We start from the raw sequence: 19,774 nt of genomic DNA, 5'->3' as shown, positions 1-19,774 counted from the left end.
CAGCGGTCGTGGAGCATACGGATCTTGGACCTCCAGAAAGTGTCCACAGATGGGTGATTGATAAGTTCGTGGCCTGGTGTAGGAGGAGGTGAGTTATACAGCTCTCGTTACATGTACATGCAGGTCAACTCTTTGAGTGATTATGCAGAAAGTTTGAAGTTAATAACATCGGGGTGATTGATAAGTTTGTGGCCTACGGTATTAGGAGATGAGTTAACAACTTCAAACCGTCTGCATAATCACTCAAAGAGTTGAACTGCATATACATGTAACAACTGTATAACTCCTCCTTCTACCTTAGGCCACGAACTTATCAATCACCCCTGCTGTGGACACTTTCTGGAGGTCCAAGATCCTTATGCTCCATGACTGCTGGACTAAGTGTGTAAATGTAGGAGAGGACTAGGTTGAAAAATAAATGTGCTAGGTTTTCTAAAATTGACTCCTTCTACCCTAGGCCACAAACTTATCAATCACCCCTCGTAATCTGACCTCAGTGGTTAGGAAGACGATGAAGTTGATTGTTAAGGATGAGGTCTCAGGGTACTTGGAGGCACATGATAAAATAGGCCATAGTCAACATGGTTTCCTCAATGGAAAATCTTGCCTGACAAATCTGTTGAAATTCTTTGAAGAAGTAACAAGCAGGATAAACAAAGGAGATTTGGGTGATGTTGTGTACTTCAATTTTCAGAAGACCTTTGACAAGGTGCCCCACATCAGGCTGTTTCACAACCCATAGTACTACAGGAAAGATTCTAGCATGGACAAATCAGTGGCTGATTGGCAGGAGGCATAGAGTGGGAATGAAGGGAGCCTTTTCTGGTTGCATGCCAGTGACTAACAGTGTTCCACAGGGGTCTATGTTGAGACCAATTCTTTTTACATTATATGTCAATGATTTGGATAATGTAATTGATAGCTTTGTTGCAAAGTTTGCAGATAATATGAAGATAGGTGGAGGGACAGGTAGTTTTGATGAAACAGGTGAAAGAAGGAGTTAGACAGATTCGGAGAATGGGAAAAGAAATGGCAGATGGAATACAGTGTCAGGAAATGTATGGCCATGCACTTTGGCAGAAAAAATGAAAGGGTTGACTATTTTCTAAATGGAGAGAAAATACAAAAATCTGAGGCGCAAAGGGATTTGGGAGTCCTTGTGCAGGATTTCCTAAAGGTTAATTTGCAAGTTCAGTTTGTAGTGAGGAAGGCAAATGCAAACTTAGCATACATTTCCAAGAGAACTAAAATATAAAAGCAAGGATGTAATGCTGAGACTTTATAAAGTACTGGTGAGGCCTCACTTCGAGTATTGTGAGCTATTTTGGGCCCCTCATCTCAGAAAGGATGTGCTGAAACAGGAGAGTGTTCAAAAGTGGATAACAAAAATGATTCCAGGATTAAACAGCTTGTCATATGAAGAGCATTTGATGGCTCTGGGGCTGTATTCACTGGACTTCCGAAGAATGAAGGTTGACTTCATTGAAATCTATCGAATGGTGAAAGGTCCTGATAGAACGGATGTGGAGAGGATGTTTCCAATGGTAGGACTGTCTAAGACCAGAGGACAAAATAGAGGGACATTCTTGTATAACAGAGAACAATTTCTTCAGCCAGAGAGTGAAATTGTGGAATTCATTGCCACAGGCAGCTGTAGAGACCAAGTCTTCAGCATATTTAATAAGGCAGAGGTTGATAAATTCTTGATTGGTCAGGGCATGAAGGGATACGGGGGGGGGGGGGGGGGTGGTGAGGAGAGGAAGAGGCAGGAGATTAGGGCTGAGAGGAAAATTGGATCAGCCATGATGAAATGGCGGAGCAGACAGTGTTGGAGTGATTTTTGGGTTGTTATTTACATTTAGCAAATGGTTTTGGCTACCAGTCTTCTGTTCCTTGATAATGTATTGCGGATTCAGTTTGGAAGTATGTATTTGTAAAACCCGTGGATCCCAGTCCAGACTCTGCTGGTGTCTGTGGGATGGATACAAATAAGAAGGTGTGAAGTTTGTATGTAGTTTCAAAAGAAAGCATTGTCTATACTTTGTAAATATGGAATTGTCCTTTGTGTTTAGCAAATAAATATCAAGCCCCACATTGAGCCAGCAGACCTTTCCACTGAAAGCATCTCCATATGATCCCTGCTGTACCTTGTTTTGTCGAATAAAATGCTGCTTTGAACCTCCCAGTAATTTTCTTCGGCAATGTCATTCATGCAACAACATTTGGTGTCAGGAGTGAGATACCTTCATGACCCATCGTGTGGCCAGCGATCTTAGCAGACTAAGTGGGTGAGTATTTTCTAAATTAGTATTCACGCTTGGACCTATTCAGGTCGGTGGTGCATGGGAACACAAGGTATCACGAACATGAAGAGCTGTACTGGTAGATATAAAAGTAGAGCGTGCGCGTGTATGTGTATTTATGTAAGAAAGGAAACTGTGTGCTAATTTGCTGGGGACGGAGCCACCAGTTGCGAAGGGTGGTTACTAACAGTTCGGGACGCCAGAGTGGGGGCATGTATACTCGTTCGGGGAGCTGCATTTTAAGTGTATACATTTTGCAAGTGTGATTCAAAGGAATACAGCAGGCATCATGAGTTCAGATGCTCAAAAGTGGCAGATTGAGGAGTACATACCTTGCCGTTTTAAGTACGTGCTGTTTAACTGGTACCTGTCTCTTATATTTTGCATGGTATGAAAATTAGTGTGGAGGTATCTCAGGAAGAGGTTTTACCCAGATATATCTGTCAGGATGGCACCTACTGAGATCAAGCAATGTCAGGTCGAGAACCCCGATGATCTAAGCCCTTGACCCTGATTACAACCATTCATAACCCCTTCACCCCCGGAGAGAAAAAGTGCATTTTGTCAGAGTTGCCCTCAGTCGCACGTGGGAATTCAGAATTCTGGCACAAGCTCAAGGAAATAGTTGAAATTCACCAATTTTCAATGGTTGAAATAAAGATATACACGTGTTGGTAAAAGCGAAGTGCCTGAGGAATACGTAGGACAAGATGACCTGGGGGTGTGGGATGGTATCTGGGCAACTACCAGGAACAGCAGCAATGAAGAAAGATATTGCTTTTCTAAAGGGGAAGTGAGGCAGCGACTGGGAGGAGGTGAGAATAACTGGAGAATGATAATGGGAGTGATTCAAAAAGCTGATGAGACAGCCATGGATTAACGTAAACATCGAGTGTATGAGGAGTATTCTGGGTTGGATAATCCAGGGAGGACAGCCAAGTCTTCTTGAAAATGATGAAGGAAGGCCTGAGCTCAGCCCACCAGGAAGTTTTAGATTTAGGCATAACGGTGGGGTCGACCTACTCTGCGATAGTTTTGTGAGCCATTGAGATAGACCAAAGAAAGTTCAAGAGAAATCATAAAGTGACCATAGTGGCTGCAGCTGCTGTGATGTCCCAGAGAGTTTGTTTTGTTTGTCGGCAGCCAGGGCACGAAGTAAGGAACTGCTGGAATAGACATCGGAGGGCAGAGTTGATATGCTACAGGTGTGGCCTGTTGGGACATGGAGGCACTGACCAAAAACAGAGGAAAGAAAACCAGGTGAACGTCACAGCAGACACACAATCTCTCACCCCATTAGTGCCCAGTCTGACCAATCTGACTGTTAATCAAATCATAGAGCTAATAAAGACGACTCATAGGTCAGAAAAAGATGTGGCAGCGGGCCCCATTGCCAGCGCTGGTGACCCACGGATGTACACAACAGCATTGTTAGGGGGCCAGCAATGCAATCTGTTAGTGTACACAGGAGCATCAGTATCGATAACTGACCTACCCTTGCCAACAACCAGACAGACTATTTATATTCGTGGTGTAGAAGGGAAAACAGCGAAAAGCAGAAAGAAGTGAGACGCAGATACACAAAATCAGGGTAAGGCAGCTTCCGGTGTATTTCTGGGTATGTCCAAGTAGTGAGGGTACCATCCTTGGAATAGACATACTAAGGGAAGCAGGGGCAATTATAGATTCAGGAAAGGAAGAAATATGGACAAGTCGGGGCAGCAAACATGTACAACCAATAGAATACACAATCTGTCGCATAGTCGCAGCTGTCCCGATCATTAGAGACTGGAGCCAGCAGTGCGGGGTATACACAAGCAAGATTGTGGTCGAGTAAAGATAAACCCAGTTAAAATAGAGGGGGCGTCTGTATAAACCTCATGAAGCAGTATCCTATAAAACTGACGCACTGACCACTGTTCAGGCTGAAGGAACTAAAACACTTGGGGATACTCAGAGAGATTGCGGCGACTACTAACTCACCAATATGGCTAGGAAAGAAGCCCAGTGGATCATATCCATTAACAATAGGCTATACCACCCTTAAGACCATGCCAAGATTGCATCCCATAGTGGCAAGCCCTGTAGCAATCCTGAATGGTCTGTCTCCAGAACAAAGTTTCTCCAGTCGTGGATTTTCAGAAGGCATTTGATAAGGTCCCACATAGGAGATTGGTGGGTAAAATCAAAGTTCATGGCATTGGGGGGAAGACATTGATATGGATAGAAAACTGGTTGGCAGATAGAAAGCAAAGGGTAGCGGTGAATGGGTGTTTCTCGGAATGGCAGGTGGTGACTAGTGGGGTGCCACAGGGCTCGGCATTGGGACCACAGCTGTTTACGATTTACGTCAACGATTTAGATGAAGGCATTGAGAATAACATCAGCAAGTTTGCTGATGATACTAAGCTGGGTGGCAGTGTGACATGTGATGAGGATGTTAGGAGAATTCAGGGTGACTTGGATAGGCTGGGTGAGTGGGCAGATCCTTGGCAGATGGCGTTTAATGTGAATAAGTGTGAGGTTATCCACTTTGGGAGTAAGAACAGGAAGGCAGATTATTATCTGAACGGTGTAGAGTTAGGTAAGGGAGAAATACAAAGAGATCTAGGAGTCCTTGTTCATCAGTCACTGAAGGTGAATGAGCAAGTGCAGCAGGCAGTGAAGAAGGCTAATGGAATGTTGGCCTTTATTACAAAGGGAATTGAGTACAAGAGCAAGGAAATCCTCTTGCATTTGTACAGGGCCCTGGTGAGACCACACCTGGAGTATTGTGTACGGTTTTGGTCTCCAGGGTTAAGGAAGAACACCCTGGCTGTAGAAGAAGTGCAGCGTAGATTCACAAGGTTAATTCCTGGGATGTCAGGACTGTCTTACGCAGAGAGGTTAGAGAGACTGGGCTTGTACATGCTGGAATTAAGGAGATTGAGAGGGGATCTGATTGCAACATATAAGATTATTACGGGATTGGACAAGATAGAGGCAGGAAATATGTTCCAGATGCTGGGAGAGTCCAGTACCAGAGGGCATGGTTTGAGAATAAGGGGTAGGTCATTTAGGACAGAGTTAAGGAAAAACTTCTTCTCCCAGAGAGTTGTGGGGGTCTGGAATGCACTGCCTCGGAAGGCAGTGGAGGCCAATTCTCTGGATGCTTTCAAGAAGGAGCTAGATAGGTATCTTATGGATAGGGGAATCAAGGGATATGGGGACAAGGCAGGAACCAGGTATTGATAGTAGATGATCAGCCATGATCTCAAAATGGCGGTGCAGGCTCGAAGGGCCGAATGGTCTACTTCTGCACCTATTGTCTATTGATATGGCTAATGGATTTTGGGGGCTCCCTTTAGTCTCAACACCAATTTGCCTTCACCTTGGGTGAGAGGCAATGTACACCAGCCAGATTCCCCCAGGAATTCCACAATAGTCCAGCCATTTTTCATAAAGTCATGGCACTGACTTTGGAAAAGCTCAATCTAACAGGCACCGTCAGCACCGCTGAACGGATTTTAGTTGAGAAATTCCTTCCAAGGTGGGGAACCACAGTTCAGGTGGATTCAGATCAGGGAGCACATTTCACAGGGAAAGTGATGAAGGAAATTTCCCGACTGTGAGGGGTTCGACAATGGTTCCACGTACCTTACCACTCCCAGAGTTCAGGGATGGTAGAAAGGATGAACTGAACAATCAAAAATGCTATAGCCAAAGCTATAGCTGAGATGGGAAAGTCATGGGTTGATATACCATAAATTCCGGTGTATAAGCCGACTCCCCATTGTCAAGGTTAAAAAAGTGACTTTTTCATGTTACCTTTGTATAAGCCGACCCTTTTTGTAGAGGTCTTTGATTTAACCAGAAAAGATCACAAGATCTCACATGCCAGTACTCAACTTTGCCGGATCCGGAACCTGGAAATTTTGTGAACTAGTACCTGCTAAGAAAACAGGCCTACACATTGTAGAGCGTTATAGGCGAATTCTAAATAAATAAATCAAGGAGAGAAATTTTGGATTAGGTTTCCAATGGAAAAGAATCCTCTGAAATGTAACCCCCGTGAAACCATTTAGCGCCCATCGTAATCTCGTTAAAACATAACATGAGGTGGTGGGATCAGTACATGTACTCAGTATTGAGTTTGCGACCACCATGTACAAAAGATTAAAACAACTGCGATATGATGCTGGCTTCAAGCTGAAGGCTGTTGACTTTGCTAAAGGAACAAATAATTCTGCAGCTGCTAAGAAGTTTAGTGTAAACAAGAAACAAGTGAGAGAGGGTAGAAAGGCAGAGGACACGCTGAGGGAAATGCCAAAGACGAAATGTGCAAACCGCAGGAAAACATGCCAGTGGCCAGAACTGGAAGAAAACGTTTGAGTGGGTGAATCACCAGCGATCGTCTGGATACATTGTTACCAGAGAAATGATTCAAGTTTAAGCGTTGAAATGGGCTGAAAAACACTGTGAGGTCAGTGAAAATTTCAAAGCTACGTGAAGCTGGTGCACCCGATTTATGAATAGATGTGATCTTGTGTTCAGACAAAAAACAAGGATTACTCAGGAAATTCCCACGGGGTGTTGTTGTTTACGTTCAAGAACGCTGCTGGATGGACGAAGCAGGTTGCTTGAAGTAGGTTAAAGAAGTGTGGCATCGACGTCCCGAAGGTTTCAGGAAGGAAAAGTCGCTACTTGTCTGGGACATGCTCAAAGCACACTTGTCAGGTGAGACAAAAGCAGCATTGAAAGCTGAAAATACGGACATTGCAGTCATCCCCAGTGGTTTGATGTCCGTGCTCCGCACTAGACGTGAGTTTAAACAAACCATTCAAAGAATACATGCGTCGACAGTGGAACGACTTTGACTCAAAAACAGCCAATAAATACAACCTGTCTTCCGTGTATTGGTTTGGCACCCTCTGTATAAGCTGACCCCCTAATTTCAGGACCAAAATTTAGGGCCAAGTTCTCAGCTTATACACCGGAATTTATGGTATTACCAGGAATCCTGATGAGATTGTGCGCAACCTCGAACCGCACTTTGGGTCTCAGCCCCTACAGGTTATTGATGGGGTGAGCAATGCAACTCCCTTATGGTTTAATTACGGGTTGCGGGAAGCCTGGGACTTACAAGGATAGAATGACAGAACGCATGAAAGACCTTTGTAATCAACTTAAAGTGTTGAAGGACCGAGCAAAACAACAGCAGTGCATCACTGATCAAAGAGAGTCAGAGGGAAGGGAGATAGTCCTTCTACAGCCCGGCAACCACGTCATGGTGAGGGTGCTGCCGGAAAGGCCAGGGTTTGCCCCCAGGTGGATAGGACCACAGATGGTACTCTTAACCAACGATTCTTGTGTCTGTGTGCAAACTCGGCGAGGCAGCCAGTGGAAATATTGGACTCAGATTAAAGCTCTTGTTGCTCCCACAGACAAGAGCAGGGGATTGGGTGTACCCAGTAACCATATAATTACAGAGAACCTAAGAGATGAACACCAGCCAGCCATATCAGACCTGACCACAGCTGATGAAAACATACCTGGGGAAATGCAAAGGCAGAAGACCCCAAGAACGTGGCAAAAGAAACTGAGAGCATGACGGATAACCGTGAATAGCATGCTAAAGCGTGATGATAATGGTACTCTGTAATAAAGGCTGGTTGCTGAAGGGAGATGATTAGTTTAATAGCATAGACTAGAAAAGATATTGGAAAATAGATGGGGAGGGATTTTTAAGTTGAAGCAAAGACCACAAGTTCCACAACTCCGATGGTATTTCAGACTGCACACAGCATCTGAAGGCAATCACCCCCAGTCTGAATGGGGAACAAACCCAAATGAGCTGGGCCCTTTCAGCAGTCAGGCCAGTGATCGACTGAACAGTTCGGAAGGTCTTTGCAGAGACCACCCCAACTCCTTCCTGTACTTTGATGAGAGGGTCTGTGGGTGCTCCTGGAACAGAAGTGCTTCAGCAACCAGAAAATGAAGGGGTGAAGACAAGGGATGTGATTAAGCTGCAATCGGACTGCAGGGAAAGAGCCGACAGGCATACAAAAGAAGCTGCATTTCTAAAGACTTGTTCAAATTTCTGGAACAACCTCTCTGCTAGTTAGCAATTAGGGAATGCTAGGGTAGATATCGAGACACACAAAATTTGGTGGGGGGGGGGGGGGATTTCGAGGCAAGGTGTTTTTGCTGCCCTATTTGAGTAGATACTCCTAGGTTGGCCTTTCCTGATACAAATTTACTTTTTTTTTTAATAAGAGTGATTTTTGGGTTTAGGACATTTACATTCAGCAAATGGTTCTGGCCACCAGTCTTCTGTTCCTTGATAATGTATTGATAATTCAGTTTGGAACAAATGCACTCCTAAAACCTGTGGATCCCAGTCCAGACGCTGCTGGCATCTGTGGGATGGATGCGAATCAGAAGGTGTGAAGTGAAAGAAAGAAAGAAGCATTGTCTATTCTTTGTAAATATGGAATTGTCCTTTGTGTTTAGCAAATAAATATCGAGCCCCATGTTGGGCCAGCAGACCTTCTCACCGAAAGCATCTCCATATAATGCCTGCTGTACCTTGTTTTGTCGAATAAAGAAGCTGCTTTGTATCTACTAGTAATTTTCTCCGGCCATGTCATTCACGCAACAAGACACGATGGGCCAAATGGCCTAATTCTGTTCCTATAGCTTATGGTTGTATTCCTTATCCCAAAAATGACCTTGAGAAAATGATTGAGATACCTTCTTTAATGACTACAGTTTCATTCAGGACTTTAACCCAATGACAATGAAGTATTGGTAGATAGCCTGTGACACGGTAGGGAATTGTAAAACTGATGTTTCCATGCACCTACTGTCTGGCCAAGGTAATAATTGGCAAGATCCTATTGTGACAATTACAGAAAGCCTGACACTTAGGAATTAGCAAAATATAATGTTGCAATTGGATCTGGATACCACACTTAATATAGCAAAGTAAGGTAGCATATAGTATTAAAGGAACAACAGTTTAAACCCTTATCAGGAAACAGCCATGGGACGTACTTGTAGCCAAGTATTGCTGAGATCTTCCAAGAAGTTAGCTCAGATCCAGTGAAAGAACCTATTGGGAAGAGATCATTCACCTTCGTCAATAATGAAATAGTTTGTGCATGAAGCTAGAGGATGTGTGTGATGTCCTGAATGAATAGTTCATGTCAATATTCACAGGGAGAAAGATGGAAAATTAGTGGAAGTGTATCCTAATAACCTGGAACACATATATCAGGAAGGAGTAAGTGTTAAAGATAGAGGAGAATTAATGAGAACAAATTCCCAGATCCTGATGAAATCTATCCCAGGATGGTTGGAAAGCAAGCAAGGAGATGGCAGGAACTCAGACAAAGATTTTTGCATCATCCTTATCCAGAGATAGGGTACAAGATCAGATGATAGCTACTGTTGTTCCCTAATTCTGGAAATGCGCTAAGCATAAGCCAAGAAACAGCAGAATGATCAGCATCAAGTCAGAAGTAGGGGAAGTACTGGACAAACTACTGAAGAGTAGGATTTATTTGGAGGTGGAGGGGCAGGTAGTGTTGAGGAATAGTGAGTCTGCAGACGGAATCAGATTTGGAAATGGGCAAAAAAGTGGCAGATGGAATACATTGTAGGGAGTGTATGGACATGCACTATTGTAGAAGGAATAAAGGCATAGACTATTATTTAAATGGGAAGAAAATTCAGAAATCAGAGGTATAAAGAGACTTGAGAGTTCTTGTGCAAGATTCCCTAAGTGTTAACTTGCGGGTTGATTCAGTGATAAGGAAGGTAAATGCAATGTTAGCATTCATTTCAAAAGAACTAGAATATAAAAGGATGTAATGCTGAGGCTTTATAAGTCATTGGTCAGACAGCACTTGGAGTATTGTGAGCAGTTTTGGTACCCTTATCTAAAAAAGGACTGATAGCATTCGAGGTTCACGAGAATGATGCCAGGAATAAAAGGGTTAGCATTTGATGTCTCTGGGCCTGTACTCACTAGAGTTTAGAAGAATGAGGGGAGATCTCATTGAAACCTATCAGATATTGAAAGGTCTCAGTAGAGTAGATGTAGAGAGGATGTTTCCTATAGTAAGTATTTGTCCAGAGGGCTCCACCTCAGAATAGAAGGATGTCCATTTAGAACAGAGATGAGGAAGAATTTCGTTAGCCAGAGGGTGGTGAATCTGTCACTGCCACAGATGACCATGCAGGCTAAGTCATTGAGTATATTTAAAGTGAAGGTTGATAGGTTTTTGATGAGTAAGGGCATCAAAGGTTATGGGGAGAAAGATAATAAATCAGCCATGATGGAATGACAAAGAAGTAATGTATGGGACTGCTGAATGGGATATACAATTACTAACAGTGCACCCAGATGAGTTTGTCAGGATAAAGATTTTAATAGACAATAGACAGTAGGTGCAGGAGTAGGCCATTCGGCACTTCTAGCCAGCACCGCCATTCACTGTGATCATGGCTGATCATACACAATCAGTACCCCGTTCCTGCCCTCTCCCCATATCTCTTGACCCCGCTATCTATGAGCTCTATCTAACTCTCTCTTGAATGCATCCAGAGACTTGGCCTCCACTGCCTTCTGGGGCAGAGCATTCCACATATCCACCACTCTCTGGGTGAAAAAGTTTTTCCGCATCTCTGTTCTAAATGGCCTACCCCTTATTCTTAAACTGTGGCCTCTAGTTCTGGACTCACCCATCAGCGGGAACATGCTTCCTGCCTCCAGCATGTCCAATCCCTTAATAATCTTACATGTTTCAATCAGATCCCCTCTCATCCTTCTAAATTCCAGTGTAAACAAGCCCAGTCGCTCCAATCTTTCAACATATGACAGTCCCGCCATTCCGGGAATTAACCTTGTGAACCTACGCTGCCCTCCCTCAATAGCACTTTGGCTGCAGGGAACAGAGAAATTAAAGGGAGTATGGGTTTTCTCCTGAGAGCTAGCATGGGCCTCTATTTAGTGTAGACATCTGGCCTGGACTAGGCTAACCAAAATTCATTACTTCACTCTCGTCTGAGTTGAATTCCATCTCCCAGACACAGGACTGATTCTGAAAAAGCCCAAGACTTTTGCACAGTACTGCAGTAATTTTATGTATTGGACTGCACTACTGCTTCAAAACAAATTTCATGACATATGTGAGTGATGATAAAGCTGATTCTGGTCTGGGTCTCTATTGTGGACTGAGAATGAGAATGGGAATGGGGCAGTGAGAGGGGAATCATGTTTGGGAAAAGGTGAGGGGAGGGAGCAGGAAGTACCAGAGACACATTTTGTAATAATCAATAAACCAAATGTTTGGAAACAAATGACCTTGCCTGGTGTCTCAGGGCTGGATGTGTCAGAGCACCATCCCCCACCCCTCCACCACCTGTCCCACACCCCTCCTGCAGCACTCCATCCTCACCATTCTCAACATCCTTTGCTCCCACTAACTTTGTAAACTTGATCTCCACGCCTCGCTGACAAATACAATACTGAGCAAAAGTCTTAGGCACTCTCACTATATATGTGCCTAACACTTTCGCACCACACTCCATTTCAGATTTTGGTCCGGGTAAACATCAATCTTTACACAGAGGTATACAACAATAGGCATGGGTCTAACAACTGAATAATATTAGGGTACAGTTTCCTGATGGAACAAATAGCAATTTCAACAGTCATGAAGCAGTTGGCACAGGCACAATATGATGTTAAACTCTTTGACTACCACACCTGATAGGCCTCTTCCCAGATTTTAATCTTGATAAAGAGAGGAACATGTGTATGACCTTTAAGTTGTGCACTGTTTTGCTAGTTGTACCCCCAAAACTGAAAGGAGTTACAGTATCTAGGGGGGAAAATAGCCAAACTCTTCATCTATAAGCATCATTTACATTTAACACTCTTGTTTTCACCAGTTTGAATTATTTTTCCTTGACTTTTACGAACCAAGCAATTTATTTTAGTAACTTTATTTTTTAAAGGCAAGGTAGCACTTTCCCTAAAGAAATATATAGAACAGAGAATAGTACAGCACAGCATAGGAACAAACCCCTTGGCTCACAATGTTGTGCTGAACAAATTAAATCAGTAATAAAATGCTGACTAAACTAATCACTTTTGCCTGCACAATGGCCATATTCTTTTTCTTGCACATTTATGTGCCTATCTCAGAACTCTTGCCATCATATTTGCCCATTCTACCACCCCAGGCAGTCCATTCTAGGCACTCATCAACCTGTGTTTACCCCATCTCAACTTAAAAGTGTGCCTTCTTGTATTTGTCAAGTATTTGTCATTTCAACCTTAGGAAAAAGATACTAGCTGTCTCCTCTATGCTTCTTATGATCTTATAAATCTCTACCAGCTCTCCCCTCAGCCTCTGTTACTCCAGTGAAAGCAACCCAAATCTGTCTAACCTCTTCATATAGCATCCTGGGAAACCTCTTCTGCACCCTCTCCAAAGCCTCCATGCAATACTCCAGATACAGCCTTAAGAATTTTATAAAGCTGCAACATAACTTCCTGGCTCTTGAACTCAATGCCTCAATTAATAAATGCATGTATTTCATTTGCCTTGTTTATCACCCTTTCAACCTGCGCTGACAGTGTATGGATTCCAAGATCCTTCTGCTCATCAACACTTAAGGATCTTGCCAATACAGTGTACTGTCCCCTTACATTTGACCTCCTAAAGTGTAGCACTTTACATTGGGCTGGATTAAACTCCATCCCCCATTTCTCCACCCACATCTCCAACTGATCTATATCCCGCTGTCTCCTTTGCCAGTCTTCCATGCTATCCACAACACCACCAATCTCCTTATCGTCTGTAAACTTACTAATCCACCCGTCTATGTTTTCATCCAGGTCATTTATATACATCACAAATAGCACAGGTCCCAGTAAGGATCCCTGTAGAACACCATCAGCCACAGACTTCGAACCAGAATAAGTCCCATTGAGTACTCAAGCTCAAGCCAATTCTGAATCCAAAGTGGAAAACATCTGATCAGACATAACTATACATGCTACAGAAATCTGAAACTCAGCCTTGGTTTGATATTCTCCTCATAGCAATGCAATTTCTTCTATTTCAAATATTTGTCAATTTCCCCTTAATAAAAAGCAATGTTCTTGTATTCAAATTTGTAACAAAGTCTCCTTGATCAGCATATTCTCTTTCTTGCATATAACATGTTTCCAAACTCTTGCCCTTGTTGATAATTTTGCACTGATGATCAATCATCACCAACTTGCCAGCCAGAGGTCATTTGTTTCTGTTCTTCATATCAAAATCTTTCACAATTTTAAAATCATTTATCCATTAAGTCCTCTGGTTTTCTCTATCTCACTGACATGATTTACAGCACTTCAAAACATCCCTTTTAAGGTTTTCCAATGAGTAGCTTCATCTCAATGATTTAACAGATCCATTCTTTTATGACTTCAATATTCCTTCTATAATGAAGTTTTAAAATCTTCATAATATAACTGCAACCCAATACTCACTTCACACTATCCTCCCGCCCCCTACATGTGAATGCTTCTCAAAACTACGTGACAATAAAATTTCCATGATACAAAAGGTGAATATTTCTTCAAATACAGTCACCAAGAAATATTGTATTACACAACACACTCTCCTATATTAACATACTTCAGAGTGGTAGCAATTTCTGTATAATGCTTCAGTTAAAGCAATCAATTCTTTAGCACAGTACAAATATCATTGACACTGACAAAGTGCAATGAAAGGTAAATAGTAAAGAAATAGTAAAGGGTGAAGAAGGTATAATAGCTTTCTTTATAAGTTTTCTTAAATAAATTGTTCACTATCATATCAAATGATTGCGCAAATAATGTACAATCTGAAATAGAGTGAAACCGACTGGTAAAAGTTTTGACTTAGAAGAATAATAGAACTCCTAAATGTTTTACTGAAGGATTACTGAAGTAAATAATAAAGGTAACAATACAAGATTGAGCAACTCAAAAGTTAAATGCAGTACTTTAACAGTAAAATATTACTATTTTCTGAAACCACTGTTAGCTCAGAGACAAACAGATCTTTAAATCTAAACATAAAGAAAACAAAGTACCTGAGATCTTGTTGGGTTAGCAATTTTTAATGACTTGTTCTTTTCAATCTTGCAAAGCTGTGCTTTAGCCTTTCTTAAAAGGTTTGCCACTCGTTTATCAGTTGTTGGCATTTTGTCTGCTTGCGCTAGCATGCTACTAATAGCGGGTGCAGAATGCTTCAGAGTGCCAGATGAGAACATAGAGGTTATTGAAGAATGTCGAGGAGGCTTGTCTTTATTGCTAATGGATGCAGCTGTACTGCTTTCTGTCCCACCAGTTACCGGCACTATTTCTTCAGCTCCCAATCTGCCTTTCTTTGTACTTTTATTCTTCCCATCAGAGTGTGTTGAGGAAAGACCATCTCCCAAAACCCCTGAACCTTTATCAGTTGAACTTGTCCTTTTTGCTCTTCCTGAAACTTTTTTTATTGAAGATGAAGCAGCCACATCCTCTACAACAGTTCGTTCTTCTTCCACTGCAACTGGGAAAAGGAACAATGGTGCGGGACTCTGAGGCTCAGTCCCTTTATTCTGCAACTTCTTTTCCTTCCTTGTTTCTCGTTTATTTTCCTTTTCCTTATCTCTTTCTCTGTCTTTCTCTGATCCTTTCTCAAAATCTCTCTCTTTGATTATTTCTTCAGTTTGCTTGTCCTTGCTTTTGCCCTTGTCTTTTTGGGTACTGGGTGTTAGTGATGGAAACAATGGAGATGTTGGACTTGCCGACTCTGCAGAGAAGCTGTCCCCTGGAGTGCTGGTTTGTCGAGCTACAAGTTTTACTCTACCATCTTTATCTTTTGTTGCTCCTTCGGACTGCACCAAACCACCAAGAGGGGGAGTTAAGGCACCAGTTAGAATGCTGCTTACAGGAGATGAGGATGTTATAGGAGTCTGTGGAGTTATTGGTGATAGATCTGCAGAAATCAGTCTTCCACTTCTGGTTCTCATGGAGTGTGAAGGAGATTTTGGATCAATACGGCTTGATATATGCAACTCTCTGTTCTTCCTTTTGGAAGAATGCCCTTTACCCGAGACAGAAACTGAAGATCGAATCAGATTGCGTGGTGATACAGTAACAGACTCAAAAATCCTGGAGTGGGCTTCACTAGGAGTAAATCGTGGAGCACGAAGCAGAGGACTTCTCTTATGAGTATCAAACCTAGAAGTAGGATGAAGAGAAGAGAAAAATCGAGGTGGTGTTGAACTGGAAGATGAATGAAACCTGGATGACAAGCCAACATCTTCAGGAGTTAGGGGCGATGTTATGAAGTTATCGAATATTGGCTTGCGAATAAGTCCTTCTTTGGCATACTTTGCTGAGGAGAAATACTGATGCGATTCTGGCCTCAAGTTTTTGAGAGATGTCCACTTGAATGTTGGCTCTCTTAAGATAGACTTCCGTTTTTCTGGAAGGCCTGTTGGTGGGGAAATAAATGGTATGGTTGGAGGCATCAGCCAGGGAGAATGATCGGATATGTTTGAAGTTTGTTGCAGTGGGGGAGGAGGAGAAAGCAGAGGTGGTGGAGGAGAGGAGGACGTTGGCTGTGGTGAAGAAGTTGGCAATTTCTTGCTTGTTGTAGCATTGCTTCTTTCTGGCATTGGAAATCTGTGACCCTTTTTATCTGTGCCTCCTGGTTCATTGGACTGTGAGGCATTTAAGCAACTGTGCAAATCAGTTGTTTGAGTTGTTACTTCAGAAAGAGTCTGCAATTCATCAGACACCTGTGAATCAGTGGAGGTAACACTGGGGCTACTTGATCTTGAAGAATCAGAAGACATTTGTGAAGAATGCTGTGAAACAGCACTGGATTTCTCGCTCGACCCACAAGATACCGAGCTGAACCGACTAGTTGGAGTTGACTCTAGGCGTGGAGCTTTGATAGGAGGTACATAGCTATCATCTTCAATAAATCTTTTTGGAGTTTTGATTATCCTTGAAGAAATGGCACTGATAACTGGCATGATAAACTGACGAATATTTTTCAGTTGAGGTGAAGCCATGCGCTTCTGAGCTCCTTTTTTAGCTCTCTGCAAAAGTTGTTTTGCAATAGCTGCATCAGTCCTTTTTGTGACAGGAACAACTCTAACTGGTTTGGTTATCCTCCGGGGTCTCTGTCTGACAGCAGACTTCATCTCTTTTGTCACAGATGATTTCTGTATTGGTGTTCCATCTTTCTCCTTACGTAGGCTTTTTTGTTTCTTGGTTTGTGCTGGAACAAGGAGTTTTGGAATAGTCTTCAATCGCTCTGAAGAAGGTGGTCTCCCCCTCTTCCGTTCAATCTTTCCCACATTGCTATTAATCTGTAGTTTAGCTTTTTTTAATTTGGACTGCAAAGGTGACAATTTGACGACTCTTAGTTTCTTTATTTTTGTCACCTGCTGCAATAATGCTGGCTTCTTCTTCACTTTCTTTTCTTTTTCATTTTTTTGTTTCTCCGTTTTCCCATTGGATGCTTCTTTCTTGTCTTCTGTGATATGAAGCTTTGGATTGGTTAACACTGGAGGCCGACCTCTCTTCCTCTCGCTGCTATTCAATTCTTGCTTCTTTTCTTTTTCAACAGGCTTCGACTCAAGCTTGTTCGGAGGCGACAATGCAGAGGACGAATCTGATAACACATCCGAACTTTGTGAAGAAAATGTCCGTTGTCTTCCTCGAAGCTTCCTTTGAGGAGATTCAACTATAAATTAAAGGTATTGTTAATTAGAAATAATGAAAAAACAACCATTGCATCTATTCAATATTAATACTTTTATCTACAAATATCAAAGCTCTGAAAGAACTAGTCAAAGAGATTGTGGAGGCATTCATAGTGATCTTTCAAGAATCACTAGACTCTGGAAGACTCTAGGTTCCGGATGACTGGAGAATTGCAAATGTCACTCCACTCTTTAAGAAGGGAGGGAGGCAGAAAGAAAGGAAATTATGGGCTTGGAAGTCTGACTTGGAAACACATGATAAAATAGGCCAAAGTCAGCATGGTTTCCTTAAGGGGAAATCTTGCCTGACAAACCTGTTGGAATTCTTTGAGGAAATAACAGACAGCATAGATGAAGGAGAGTCAGTGGATGCTGTTTACTTGGATTATCAGAAGGCTTCTGACAAGGTGCCGCACATGAGGCTGTCTAACAAGAGCTCATGGTATTACAGGAAAGATACTACCATGGATAGAAGATTGGCTGACTGGCAGGAAGTACTGAGTGGGAATAAAGAGAGTATTTTCTGATTGGCTGCTGGTGATAAATGGTGTTCTGCAGGGGTCTGTGTTGGGACCCCTTCTTTTCTCATTATATGTCAATGATTTGGATGACGGAATTGTAGTGTTGAGGAAGCAGGGAGTCTGCAGAAGGACTTGGTTAGGAGAATGGGCAAAGAAGTGGCAGAAGGAATATTGTGTAGGGAAGTGTATAGTCATGTACTTTGGTAGAAGGATTAATGGCATAAACTATTTTCTAAACAGGAGGAAATTCAAAAGTCTAAGATGCAAAGGGACTTGGGAGTCCTCTTGCAGGATTCCCTAAAGGTTAACTTGCAGGTTGAATTTGTGGTAAGGAAGTTGAATGCAATGTTAGCATTCATTGTGAGAGGACTAGAATATAAAAGCAAGGATATAATACTGAGGCTTTATAGAGAATTGGCCAGACAGCACTTGGAGTACTGTGAGCAGTTTTGGGCTCCTTATCTAAGAAAACGTGCACTGGCATTGGAAAGGATCCAGAGAAAGTTCACGAGAATGATTCCGGGAATGAAAGGGTTGATGTATTAGGAGCATTTGATGGCTCTGGGCCTGTACTCGCTGGAGTTTAGAATAGTGAGGGGAGATCTCATTGAAACCTATTGAATACTGAAAGGCCAAGATTCAGTTGGCTATGGAGAGGATGTTTCCTATAGTGGGCAAGTGTAGAACCAGAGGGCACAGCCTCAGAAAAGGGAGATGTCCCTTTAGAACAGAGATGAGTGGGAATTTCTTTAGGCAAAGGGTGGTGAATCTGTGAAATTCATTGCTACAGATGGCTGTGGATGCCAAGTCATTGGATATATTTAAAGTGGAGGGTGATAGGTTCTTGAATAGTCAGGGTGTCTAACGTACGAAGGGAAGGCAGGAGAATGAGGTTAAGAGGGATAATAAATCAGCCATGATGGAATAGTTGAGCTAAGTTGATGAGCCAAATTACCTAATTCTGCATGTCTTATTTTCTAAGACCATAAGTACAGCAACGCTGAAAATACAATGAAGCTTGCAAATCAGTGCAAATGCAAACACCAACACCAGTCCTGTACATCCCCAAAATCAGAAGCAAGGCCCAGCCAAGCTGAGTCAGTAATCGGAATTGAGCAGAAACAATTTAACCTATCATGCTTAGATAAATAAATTGAAGCAGAAAAGGTGGCCACTGAAAGTCAGTGGAGATGGTAATTATTGATAATTTTTTAAATTCCAATATTACAACTTGAATTATGTTACTTTAGTGACAGGAGGGTCCTAGATTGGCCTGTGGGTGGCAGCAAGATGTTTTCATGATCCATCTGCGTACACAAATCAAAACTCTTGTGTGCCATGTAGAAAACTCAAATTCACACACCCATTAATTTCTGTTTACCTCAAGGTAACAGTGTCTTGTGGTACATTGCATTAGGTTACCTAGCTCTAAGGTAACAGCATCATGAAAACCCTGTCCATGCCTCTGGTTACTGACTTTCAACAAGGCAACTACAAGGTAAACAAACAAGCATAATGGAATTCAAAGACATTACGGATCAAAAGCTACACGAGTTCACGGATTAAATCAGAGCCTACAATTCCAAGACACTTAATTTGCACTATTTGTCCAGTAACTGCCTACAATTAATTTATGCATTTACAGTATTGCAGAAAACAATCCTATCAAATTTTAAGGATAGAAATAAAATAAAACAGTGAAACATAACAAGAAATTTCAGGAAAATGAACGAATCAGTGGCTCAAAAAAATTGTTTTCTGGTTAAAGATCATAATGGGACTGGACAAGTTTTGAAAGAGATTGGCAAAGATGCAAAGTCCTTCTGTTCAGTTGATAGATGGAACTCATTTATAACTACAATGCTATTGCAGTTTAGCTATCTCAAACACTGACATGATATCAGAATGATGAAAAGGTAATTCTGGACATGAAAACACACCTGTGTCTAAACACTATATCATCAGGGCAAAGGTCAAGATCGATGGGAAAGTACACAGGAAAAACAGATTATGCTAGACTATTTAACATTGCTGGAGATACTAAAAAAATAGGGCAGATCCTATAGAGATGAAAAAGTGAATATCTCTAGTCGTGTGTTATTTTACAGAAGCTACCATTCTAACTCACTCTCATACTAACTACTCGCTGTTCAA

At 42.1% G+C, this 19,774-nt stretch overlaps 1 protein-coding gene across 2 annotated transcripts in view; it reads right to left on the bottom strand.

Annotated features, from left to right (window-relative positions):
- kmt2a (lysine (K)-specific methyltransferase 2A) overlaps positions 1-19,774 on the bottom strand; it is a 161,553-nt gene that overhangs the window by 115,512 nt on the left and 26,267 nt on the right. For both annotated transcript variants that reach the window (XM_073029965.1, XM_073029966.1), the window contains exon 3: positions 14,427-17,080. In XM_073029965.1, coding sequence (XP_072886066.1) covers positions 14,427-17,080 — 2,654 coding nt within the window. The remainder of the gene's footprint in view (positions 1-14,426; positions 17,081-19,774) is intronic.

The sequence above is a fragment of the Hemitrygon akajei genome, chromosome 26 (genome assembly GCF_048418815.1).
Source record: "Hemitrygon akajei chromosome 26, sHemAka1.3, whole genome shotgun sequence".
In the NCBI taxonomy this organism is placed as follows: Eukaryota; Metazoa; Chordata; class Chondrichthyes; order Myliobatiformes; family Dasyatidae; genus Hemitrygon; species Hemitrygon akajei.
This window is presented reverse-complemented; position numbering and strand designations above follow the sequence as displayed.